Source organism: Micropterus salmoides, unplaced genomic scaffold, assembly GCF_014851395.1.
Source record: "Micropterus salmoides isolate LMB-PRFRI ecotype aquatic unplaced genomic scaffold, ASM1485139v1 Ms_hic_scaffold_14, whole genome shotgun sequence".
Taxonomy (NCBI): domain Eukaryota; kingdom Metazoa; phylum Chordata; class Actinopteri; order Centrarchiformes; family Centrarchidae; genus Micropterus; species Micropterus salmoides.
In genome coordinates, this window is record NW_024040485.1 from 27,204,412 (window position 1) to 27,216,944 (window position 12,533).

At 39.5% G+C, this 12,533-nt stretch overlaps 1 protein-coding gene across 1 annotated transcript; it reads left to right on the top strand.

Moving 5' to 3' along the window:
- Window positions 1-907: 907 nt before the first annotated feature.
- Window positions 908-11,829, top strand: LOC119902558 (myosin-7-like). The gene is made up of 37 exons (XM_038718833.1): window positions 908-1,108; window positions 1,188-1,331; window positions 1,491-1,647; window positions 1,743-1,770; window positions 1,856-1,964; window positions 2,090-2,182; window positions 2,289-2,352; window positions 2,493-2,591; window positions 2,685-2,788; window positions 2,895-3,033; window positions 3,780-3,898; window positions 3,983-4,132; window positions 4,248-4,418; window positions 4,504-4,813; window positions 4,968-5,050; window positions 5,302-5,507; window positions 5,640-5,763; window positions 5,845-5,981; window positions 6,278-6,533; window positions 6,621-6,863; window positions 6,956-7,132; window positions 7,220-7,365; window positions 7,452-7,542; window positions 7,648-8,037; window positions 8,133-8,259; window positions 8,335-8,453; window positions 8,538-8,734; window positions 8,805-8,988; window positions 9,128-9,293; window positions 9,376-9,500; window positions 9,588-9,896; window positions 9,981-10,184; window positions 10,268-10,564; window positions 10,679-10,783; window positions 10,890-10,985; window positions 11,076-11,210; window positions 11,706-11,829. The coding sequence occupies exons 1-37, from the start codon at window positions 908-910 to the stop codon at window positions 11,724-11,726; spliced, it is 5,826 nt and encodes a 1,941-aa protein (XP_038574761.1). The 3' UTR covers window positions 11,727-11,829.
- The last annotated feature ends 704 nt before the right edge of the window (window positions 11,830-12,533 follow it).

Genomic DNA, 12,533 nt, shown 5'->3' on the forward strand with positions numbered 1-12,533 from the left:
TTTAATAAATATCTTTTAATTGTCAAACTTTATTTGCCTTAGTTAAATAATGTCATAATTTGGTTTGCTTTTGTCTACTAAATATAAATAGCACAGATCCCAATTTCCTGTGGAGTGAAACAAATCAGGTAAAATTCACAGCTGCACTACATTTTTCTTTATTATGGAGCACAACAACAGTTAACCCAATTATTATCTCAATATTTATTAAGTGCTGATTTTCCAGTGGATAACACTGTGGCCTCACAGCAAGAAGGTCCTGGGTTCAAACCCTTGTCGTACCGGTGTGGAATTTGCATGTTCTCCCCGTGTCTGCATGGGTTTCCTCCGGGTGTTTCCCCCACCATCACAAACATGTCAGGTTCTTCAGTCAGTGCTACTGACCAGTGACACTGTTATAGATCTGGAGTTGGTCCTTGGGTGCTGCACAGCGACTGCTCACTGCTCCCTTGAGGGGTGGGTTAAATGCGGAGAATGAATTTTGCTGCTTGTATGTGAAAATAACAGTACAATAAAGTACCTTTCTAATTCTAATTTAATCAGCTTTTCTGATTCTGCCATTTTGGGGCTTTTGTTATTGCATATCAAAAGGCCTGAGACATACAATTTTCCCTCATGTAAAGGACTTTTGCATGTCTTTATAACTCTAATGTTAGAGAAACATGCATTTAAGCTTATTGATTTCTGCATCTGTATAAATAATACAGGTATCTTAACAATGCAATGATTACAAATTATTATTGTGTTTTGTATGGGGATATAGAAAACGTTTCATTATGTCTAATGAATTCTTTAACTATGTCAGTTTTACTAAACAGTTGTCATGTGTGTGTTTTCCTTGGTTGGAATCGGTCATATACAGAAATCACAGGCCATAACATTTGATTTTTTCTTTAGAGGTTGAAAAATGGGTGATGCTGCCATGGCAGAGTTTGGCCCCGCTGCTCCTTTTCTGCGGAAGTCAGATAAGGAGCGTCTAGAAGCTCAAACCCGTATATTTGACATGAAGAAGGAGTGTTTTGTTCCTGACCCCGAGGTTGAGTACGTCAAGGCATCCATCACCAGTCGTGACGGTGACAAAGTCACAGTTCAGACTGAATTTGGGAAGGTATGAACAACATATTAATTGAGTTCAGTTCAAATCCAAGTTTCTACTTTGTCTAAGAATGCGCTATCCCTTTCTGCAGACTGTCACAGTGAAGGAGTGTGATGTACACCCTCAGAACCCGCCAAAGTTTGATAAAATTGAAGACATGGCGATGTTCACCTTCCTCCATGAGCCCGCTGTGTTGTTTAACCTCAAAGAGCGTTATGCAGCATGGATGATCTATGTAAGACAATAAAACCGTATCTTCATTATTAATTATACATTAATAATTCATTATTAACTGATAAAGCAAATCAGTTAATAAGCAACATACTGTACTTATGACTAAATAACACATTATGCTATCTTCCTAACATGTGTAACCCTTCTAATGCTGTGACAGACCTACTCCGGGCTCTTCTGTGTGACTGTCAACCCCTACAAGTGGCTGCCAGTCTACAACCAAGAAGTGGTTGTTGCCTATAGAGGAAAGAAGAGGAGTGAAGCTCCTCCTCACATCTTCTCCATCTCTGACAATGGCTACCAGTACATGCTGTCAGGTACATAATCTGTTTAGCCTTCATCTTGGTAAAATATTAAACTCTGACATCATTGTCTTTTTTACTGATAATTTGATAATTTCTCTTGCTGACAGACCGAGAAAATCAGTCAATCCTTATCACGTAAGTCACGCAGTCAACAGAAACCTCTTTGGTAGTTAAGAGTTATATATCTTTGCCTAAATCTTTCTATATCTCTTCTGCTCAGAGGAGAATCCGGTGCTGGAAAGACTGTCAATACCAAACGTGTCATTCAGTACTTTGCCAGCATCGCTGCTGTCCCGAGTGGGAAGAAAGATCAAGCTGCTGAGAAAAAGGTTTGTATCACACAGGTATTTTTAATATGGTACAACCAGAAGATCAATGGTAAGTCAAGAGAGTTTGAAAGCTTCTCCAAAATTGGCAGTAAACCTGAAGTTGTGTCTTTATTTAACAAACTCAGGGTACCCTGGAGGATCAAATCATTCAGGCAAACCCTGCTCTGGAGGCCTTTGGAAATGCGAAGACCATCAGGAATGACAACTCCTCCAGATTTGTGAGTTTCTTTGTGACTGCAGTGAGGCTACTTGATAATCAATAATTGACTGAGAGTCACTTTACTTTATATTAGAAATATAACTGAACACTACTTTCCCTCATAGGGTAAATTCATTAGAATTCATTTTGACAACCGTGGAAAGCTGGCTTCTGCTGACATCGAGACTTGTAAGTAAAACTAAATCTATCCATGCATCCACTCCTATCCTTTATAGGGTTGCATGGTGCTGGAGCCAATCCCAGTGTTTTTTTATTTTGATATTTTAGACTGAAACACAATGACTTAACATATATTGTACCTTTTACAGACCTTCTGGAAAAGTCTCGTGTGACCTATCAGCTCAAAGCTGAGAGGGACTACCACATTTTCTACCAGATTTTGTCTCAGGCAAAGCCTGAACTTCTGGGCAAGTGTAAAATGTACATATATTGTACATAATATATTACATTATGTATTACTGTACTGTATCATTTTCTATTTTGTAAATTTTTTTTTTTAGAGATGTTGCTTATCACCAACAACCCCTATGACTACGCCTTCATCTCCCAAGGAGAGACAACAGTAGCCTCCATCAATGATTCAGAGGAGCTGATGGCCACTGATGTCAGCTGATTCTTTGATTTACAACAAAAAACAGTTTTTAATCCAAACATTTTTTTTTTCAACAAAATAAGGAAATACTAGACTTGCATTTTGTGATTTAATTCAGGATGCCTTTGATGTGCTGGGCTTCACTCAAGAAGAGAAGAACAGCATTTACAAGCTGACTGGTGCCATCATGCACTATGGTAACATGAAGTTTAAGCAGAAGCAGCGAGAGGAGCAGGCCGAGGCTGATGGCACTGAAGGTACAAGAGACTGTTATATGTAGATGTGCATTATGAATATGATTATTATTATATGTGACTTGGTACAATTCAGATCCAGCATTTGTAACATTTATAAGGAGTCTAAATCCAACTGGGATTATGAAAAAGGCATAATAAGCAAAGACATGTCAGGTACCGCATTTAGATTTGCATTAGGTTGTGTCCTGGTTTGTATGTTATACATAATTACGTTGTACGTCAATTGATAAAATAACACTTCTCAACTATGTTTTTACATACTAGTATACTAAACTCACCAGTGTTTTAACAGTCATGCAAAAGATCCCACCTTTATGAAGGTTTTAATGTTCAGTTTTTTCTGAAATTGTTTTAGAGAATTGTTAACTTTATGGTATTTATGGAGAATGTAGTTAGTGGTGATGTTTAACTGTATTGTAATAGAAACAGATGTGAGTTTAAAGCAATACAATTCAAATTTTAGAGAGAATTTTTTGCATGACGGTTGTATTAGACCGTAGGTTGTATTAGGTGTCCCTAAGTAACCTAAGCAAGTGAGTGTATATCTATATTCAAGGAGCCACTCTTTTTCTTCTTTCTCTATCTATCAATTAATTAATTTTCATAAACTGGTTTGTCACCAGATCATAACTTAAGTGTGACAAAGAACACTGTAGAGAAAGACAGAAAAGCTGAGAGAGCATGCTCAATGTCAGGATGAACTTATGTAATGTATATGTGACTTATGTATTTCTTCACTTTCTCAGATGCTGACAAAGTAGCTTATCTGATGGGCCTGAACTCTGCTGACCTTATCAAAGGTCTCTGTCACCCAAGAGTTAAAGTAGGAAATGAGTGGGTCACCAAGGGACAAAACGTTGCTCAGGTAATTGAAGTGAACCTTTTGAGGATAGTTTGATTTAATAAAAAGTTCAGTTTCAAAGAAATTACTAATTATTTTCTCCCCAAGGTGTACTATGCTGTTGGTGCACTGTCTAAGGCAGTGTATGAGAAGATGTTCCTGTGGATGGTAATGAGAATTAACCAATCCCTGGACACCAAGCAGCCTCGCCAATACTTCATTGGTGTTCTGGACATTGCTGGATTTGAGATCTTTGATGTGAGTTTGGAATGAAATCCAAAATTCATAAACATTTGTAACATTTCTGCTTATCCTTAGCATTTTCATGCCAATTATCAAGTCAGTTTCTATTTACCTATCAATATTATTACAGTTCAACACCTTTGAGCAGCTGTGCATCAACTTCACCAATGAAAAACTGCAACAGTTTTTCAACCACCACATGTTTGTGCTGGAGCAGGAAGAGTACAAAAAAGAGGGCATTGAATGGACTTTCATAGATTTTGGGATGGACTTGCAGGCCTGTATAGACCTGATTGAAAAGGTGAGTATTTAATTTTAGTTAGGCAAATTAGCCTAAATATGTGATTAAGTTACAAAATGACAAAAAATCGTTATATTCTCCTCAGCCCATGGGTATCATGTCCATCCTTGAAGAGGAGTGCATGTTCCCCAAAGCCAGTGACACCACCTTTAAAGCTAAGCTCTATGACAACCATCTGGGGAAATCTGCCAACTTCCAGAAGCCCAGAGTTATCAAAGGGAGACCAGAGGCCCATTTCTCCCTGGTTCACTATGCTGGAACTGTTGATTATAATATCAACAACTGGCTGGTGAAGAACAAAGATCCTCTGAATGAGACTGTGGTTGGACTTTTCCAAAAATCTACCCTTAAGCTTTTAGCCATCCTTTTTGCCGGATATGCAGGAGCTGATTCAGGTATGTTGACACTCACTAGTAAAAAATCGTGTAAATGAATTAGGACTTACAGTATTAGAACAACAATAGCATGATTAACATCTCGATACAGATTCAGTTTTACACCTTTTGTGCAGTTTTCTGTCGACTAAATTTGACAGTGATTTTTATTTAGCTCAGGAGTCTGGTGGGAAGGGGAAAGGTGGTGGCAGCAAGAAGAAAGGTTCATCCTTCCAAACTGTATCAGCTTTGCACAGGGTAAGAGACTTGTCTATATCATTCACATGTTTCAAATAAGGGTTTTGGGTCTAAGCTAGAAGGCGTCATATGTAAGTGTAAGGCTATTGGAATTATAGCATAGATGAAAAGAGGATCTAAGCTTACCAAGAAATGATTATTCACCAACAGCACCCACTGAAAATTATAACACAATCTTTTTAAAGAAGTTAGTGTCAAACACAATGAATACATACAATTTATTTAAAGCTATTATTTTTTTAAACTTGCAGGAGAACCTGAACAAGCTGATGACCAACTTGAGGTCTACTCACCCTCACTTTGTACGCTGCATCATCCCCAATGAGACCAAGACTCCTGGGGCCATGGAGAATCCTCTGGTGATGCACCAGCTGCGCTGTAACGGTGTGCTGGAAGGAATCAGGATCTGCAGAAAGGGCTTCCCCAACAGGATCCTCTATGGAGATTTCAAACAGAGGTTTGCATGGGATGAATAAACCCAAATCTAAAACTATAAATGAGAATGATTATCTTTTCAGAATTTTTGTAGTGTCTTATACAATATTTTCACAACAAGCAAAACATTTTATCTTTTCTATTTGTGTCAAAGATACCGTATTTTAAACCCTAATGCCATTCCTGAGGGACAGTTCATTGACAACAAGAAGGCTGCCGAGAAACTGTTGGGTTCTCTGGATATTGACCACAGCCAGTACAAACTGGGGCACACTAAGGTCCGAATTTTCAATGTTGATTAAGAGAAAATACATTTTGTATATGTGATTACTGACTATCTGATACTTCCCTATAAAAAGGTGTTCTTTAAAGCTGGACTGCTGGGCCAGCTAGAGGAGATGCGAGATGACCGCCTAGCACTAATCATCACTGGCATCCAAGCCCGGTCTCGTGGCCTTCTGGCAAGAATTGAATTCCAGAAGATTGTTGAACGCAGGTACCTGTTCACTGCATGGCTCAACTCTGTTAGTCAAGTCAAGTTCGTTTATTCACAAAGCCCAAATTCATAAATCACAAATTTTCCTCAAGAGGCTTCACAATTTGCACAGCATACAAGACCACGTATCCTTAGACCCTTAATTCTGTAAAGGTACCAAACAGTAAATCTGTCATTGCAATTAGCATCAAATTGATAAAGGGCATATTAAAAAGGCATTTTTTACCAGTCAGGTTAAAACTGGATTTTCCCTTCTGGAGCAGGCTTTAAAGACAATAATAATCTGTTTTCCACAGGGATGCACTACTTGTGATCCAGTGGAACATCCGTGCCTTCATGGGGGTCAAGAATTGGCCCTGGATGAAGATGTACTTCAAGATTAAACCTCTGTTGAAGTCAGCAGAGACTGAAAAGGAGATGGCCAACATGAAGGAAGAGTTTGCCAAACTCAAAGAAGCTTACGCAAAGTCTGAGGCTCGTAGAAAGGAACTAGAGGAAAAAATGGTCACTCTACTCCAAGAGAAGAATGACCTGCAGCTCCAAGTTCAATCTGTATGTTTGCCTGTCAGGATTACACATAATATTAAAATCAAACAAAGTCTGCCAGTGTTTAATCATGTGGCTTTTCAATAATAACAGGAGCAAGATAATCTCTGTGATGCTGAAGAAAGATGTGAGGGGCTGATAAAGAGCAAGATTCAGCTTGAGGCAAAAATCAAAGAGCTGACAGAAAGGCTGGAGGATGAGGAGGAGATGAATGCTGAACTGACCGGTAAGAAGAGGAAGCTGGAGGATGAGTGCTCGGAGCTGAAGAAAGACATTGATGACTTAGAGTTAACTCTGGCTAAAGTGGAGAAAGAGAAGCATGCCACTGAGAACAAGGTACCACAAATCCTAATAACTGTGAAATTACTCTGTGTATCCACAATAACATCACATTGAAGTCCTTGCTAAAAAAAATCCACTGGCCATAGGTGAAGAACCTGACTGAGGAGATGGCTGCTCTTGATGAAATCATCGCTAAGTTGACCAAGGAAAAGAAAGCCTTACAGGAAGCTCATCAGCAAACACTGGATGATCTGCAGAGTGAAGAAGACAAAGTCAACACTCTGACCAAGGCCAAGGCTAAGCTGGAGCAGCAAGTGGATGATGTAAGAGTTTAGTAGATCAGGTGGATTTGTATATAGCAAATAATAAATAATAATTGAAAACCAAAAGTTGCCTTTTATGGCCCATAGCTCGAAGGGTCCCTTGAGCAAGAGAAGAAAGTGCGTATGGACCTTGAGAGAGCAAAGCGGAAGCTTGAAGGAGACCTAAAGTTAGCCCAAGAAAGTCTCATGGACCTGGAAAATGACAAGCAGCAACTCGAAGAGAGGCTGAAAAAGTAATGTGAAAATTGTACTCGTAAAACAGAAATAGATTCAAGTCTTTGTGTCAGCCTCTCATTTAAAACCTTATTTTTATCCACAGGAAAGATTTTGAAATCAGTCAACTCAGTGGCAAAATAGAAGACGAACAGGCAATGAGTGCCCAGCTCCATAAAAAATTAAAGGAGTTGCAGGTAATGTAAAATAAGATCAAGATTTCATTTGCTTTGCACAAATGTGACATTTAGCTAATGTAACAGGCTTTTAATGCAAATTATTTTTTATTTATTTTTGTCCAGGCCCGCATTGAGGAGCTGGAGGAAGAGCTTGAGGCAGAGCGAGCTGCCCGAGCCAAGGTGGAGAAGCAGAGAGCAGACTTGGCCAGAGAGCTGGAGGAGATCAGCGAGAGGCTGGAGGAGGCTGGTGGAGCAACATCTGCCCAGATTGAGATGAACAAGAAGAGGGAGGCTGAGTTCCAGAAACTCCGCAGAGACCTCGAAGAGGCCACTCTGCAGCATGAAGCCACTGCTGCCACGCTCAGGAAGAAACAAGCTGACAGTGTTGCTGACCTGGGAGAGCAGATTGACAACCTGCAGAGAGTCAAGCAGAAACTGGAGAAGGAGAAGAGTGAGCTCAGGCTGGAGCTGGATGATGTGGTCACCAATATGGAACATATTGTGAAGACAAAAGTAAAAGACTTTATGCACTACATGTAATTCTACTAAAGGTCTACTTCCACTACAGAAATGGTTCATGTGCCACTGTTAATCCTTTTTGTTTTCAGAATAATTTGGAGAAAATGTGCAGGTCTCTAGAAGACCAGATGAATGAATATAAAACAAAGGCAGACGAGGGCCAGCGTACCATCAATGACTTCACTATGCAGAAAGCAAAGCTTCAAGCTGAGAACGGTATGCATTTGATTTAAACAGTGTGTTTCTTTGAGATTTTGGAAGGTATTCATTTCATTCTTTTATCACAATTAGGTGAATTTGCAAGGCAGCTAGAGGAAAAAGATTCCCTGGTGTCTCAACTCACCAGAGGGAAACAGTCCTACACTCAACAACTTGAAGACCTTAAAAGACAACTGGAGGAAGAAGTCAAGGTAGCAAAGAAATTGCAACAAGACATCTTCAGTACAGATTAAATATTGGTACATGAGAAGCATTATGATATGCTTTCATTTCAGGCAAAGAATGCATTAGCCCATGCAGTGCAGTCTGCTCGTCATGACTGTGACCTGCTCAGGGAGCAGTATGAGGAGGAGCAGGAGGCCAAGGCTGAACTGCAGCGCGGCATGTCCAAGGCCAACTCTGAGGTAGCTCAGTGGAGAACTAAGTATGAAACTGATGCCATCCAGAGGACTGAGGAACTGGAAGAAGCCAAGTGAGTCAAATATATTTTCACACCTTTGTTTAAAAACAATGACCACTGACTAAATTCTATCGTACTTCAGAAAGAAGCTGGCTCAGCGTCTGCAGGATGCTGAGGAGGCAGTTGAAGCCGTGAATGCTAAATGTTCGTCTCTGGAGAAGACCAAACACAGGCTGCAGAATGAGATTGAAGATCTCATGGTGGATGTGGAGAGGTCCAATGCTGCTGCTGCTGCTCTGGACAAGAAGCAAAGAAACTTTGACAAGGTTGAATTTAAATACATATGGCAATTTTGCTCTTTTAGATGAACAACAGCATACCCTTTGACCTCATGACCTTAAAACGTACATATTTCAGATCATATTTCAGATCAGACATTTATCTAAAATGTGAACTGTCTCTCAGATTTTGGCAGAATGGAAACAGAAGTACGAGGAGTCTCAAACAGAGCTTGAGGGCGCTCAGAAGGAAGCTAGGTCTCTGAGCACTGAGCTCTTCAAACTGAAGAACTCCTATGAAGAATCTCTTGAACATCTGGAGACCATGAAAAGAGAGAACAAGAATCTGCAGGGTAAGGGTAGCACCAGCATAAATTACAGAATTTGCTCTAATATCTAAACCATTATATGATAATGCAACATTTTGTTTCTCAGAGGAAATATCTGATCTCACTGAGCAAATTAGTGAGGGTGGAAAGAATATTCATGAGCTTGAGAAGATTCGAAAACAGCTGGAACAAGAGAAGTCTGAGATTCAAACAGCCCTGGAGGAAGCAGAGGTATGTTCAAATTATATACTTGAACATGTTTTGGTAATTGATAGTAACTAGTCATTCATTTCATTTTCAATCTTTATTTCACCATAGGCCTCTCTGGAGCATGAGGAGGGGAAGATTCTGAGAGCCCAACTTGAGTTCAGCCAGGTTAAGGCTGATATTGAGCGCAAGCTGGCCGAGAAAGATGAAGAGATGGAGCAAGCAAAGAGAAACCAACAGCGAATTGTGGATAATCTACAGAGTTCTCTTGAGGCAGAGACTCGCAGCAGGAACGAGGCGCTCCGTTTGAAGAAGAAAATGGAGGGAGATCTCAATGAGATGGAGATCCAGCTTAGCCAGGCCAACAGGCAGGCTGCTGAGGCCCAGAAACAACTTAAGGCTGTTCATGCTCATCTGAAGGTATGCATAGTCCAAGGACACCTTGGACTTATTATATTGTCATTTTATATAACTTGCTTCATAATAAATGTCACACTCTTCCAGGATGCTCAGCTCCAGCTTGATGACTCTCTTCGAGCCAATGACGATTTGAAGGAAAACATTGCCATCGTTGAGAGGCGCAACAATCTGCTTCAGGCTGAAGTTGAGGAGCTCAGGTCTGCTCTGGAGCAAACTGAGAGAGGTCGCAAACTTGCTGAGCAAGAGCTGCTGGATGTTAGTGAGAGGGTGCAGCTACTGCACTCACAGGTAGACTTTCACCGCACCTGCCACCAATAGTTTTATTATAAATTTAGTGATGAATTCTAAATACAAATTTTGCATTTGACTAGAATACCAGCCTACTAAACCAGAAGAAGAAGCTGGAGGGTGATACAAACCAGCTTCAGACTGAAGTGGAGGAAGCAGTGCAGGAGTGCAGAAACGCTGAGGAAAAAGCCAAGAAGGCCATTACTGATGCTGCCATGATGGCAGAGGAGCTGAAGAAAGAGCAGGACACCAGCGCTCACCTGGAGCGTATGAAGAAGAACATGGAGCAAACTATCAAAGACCTGCAGCACCGTCTGGATGAAGCTGAACAGATCGCCATGAAAGGAGGCAAGAAGCAGGTGCAGAAGCTCGAGGCCAGGGTGAGTATAAGTAGGCTCTTTGAATCATTTAAATATGTAAAATAAACAGCTGCTCTTAGTAAAGTACAGAGGTGTTGGCTCACCTTTGTTTTGACTGCATACTACTTCCTGCAGGTCAGGGAACTTGAAACCGAAGTGGAAAATGAACAAAAACATGCCAGTGATGCTGTAAAAGGAGTGAGAAAGTATGAAAGACGTATAAAGGAGCTTACCTATCAGGTAACTATCAATCTATTTATGCTGTGCAAATTACATTCTGATTATCAAAATATATAGATCAAAATATATATACATTTTTAATTTATCTTGTTTTCACACGATTTAGACAGAAGAAGACCGAAAAAACCTAGCACGTCTTCAAGATCTGGTGGACAAGCTGCAGCTAAAGGTCAAATCCTACAAGAGAGCTTCAGAGGAGGCTGTAAGTACTGTGAAAAATCAAATGCCAAACTTGCATCTTACCAGTGACATTATTGGATATAACATGTAACATGGTGTGTCTGTTCTACAGGAGGAACAGGCCAACAATAATCTCACCAAGTTCCGTAAGCTTCAACATGAGCTGGATGAAGCTGAAGAGAGAGCTGACATCGCTGAGTCCCAGGTCAACAAACTACGTGCCAAGAGTCGTGATGTGGGCTCAAAGGTTAGTTATGTGTGTTTCGTGTTGTGATATATTGTATTAAATATAATTATTTATTTCTTAATTATTAAATAAATGAAATTAATACAATATAAATTACAATATATTCTTAATTTTTGTCCCGTCTGACTACTGTTTATGAGTCAGTCAGTATATTGCCACCTAAATAGTGTACAGCGTGCACAAACCTCAACAAACCTTTGAAATATTATTTTGAGGCTTCTGATTGGTCAACATGGCTGTAGGGGTTAGGGTTATATTGCCGGCAGTTGATTTGGCATGTGTTTTTGCATTTCATGTGGAAAGAGATTTTTTTTTAAACAGAGGAAAACCTCTGATTATATAAATACCCGTGTATGTATATACCATAATATGTACTTACTAATCCACAGTGAATCTTAGACTTTTAACTTGATTGCAGCATTGCTTCACAAATTGCAAAGCCTTAAAAATAACAAAGATATGTGTTTCATTGTCTATTTCTCATTCTCATTTCAGAAAGGACACGACGGGGAGTGAACCTCAAGGAAGGAATTCTAGTTTCTGAGACACCTGATGTCTGAATAGTGTCTCCCTAAGCATGGCAATTCTTCAGTAGAATAAAATGTATCTGCATCTCAAACTGTGCCATGGCTTTTTTTTGTAACTTCACCATATATTAGTACATCTGAACAAAATTCTGACTAATAAGTTAACTGGGGTCTTTTAGCATGTTTGTAACAGGTCTAACATACATTTATTCAATGTGATGGTAAAGACAGATATAGCCATTTCTATTACATAATTAAAATGCATTTCATAATTTAAAATGAAGTGTAACTGATTTATATAATATAACCTGTTCATAAAATATTGTGTGTACACACATCATTGCACAACAACTCCAAACAAACTGGATCATTGTCTGTAAAAATCTGTATTGCAGTTGTTATATAGTAAAACACTGATGGACAATTAGATTTTTGCATACAGGACAAATTGTGCCTTACAACCTGGTTGTAGCTTCCACTGTGACAAAAGTTGATCAATATTTTAATGGTTGTAGGATTTCATCAAGACAGCTTTAGAATGTCTTACTTTTCATTAGCTGTATGCATTTCATGGACCTATGTCCAATATAGTAAATTAATCAAATGCTATACCATAAATATGTCTGTGTTTCAAAATAGTTATTGCTGAACATAAGACAATGATTATTTATGGGCAAGGAGTTTACCCTGCTGCACTTTTTAACCACAACCAACAGTTACCAAACACAACCACAGTGTAGGAACACATCCTTGAGTACACTTCATCACTGGAGGAGGGTTGAAAGGTTGGCTGAAT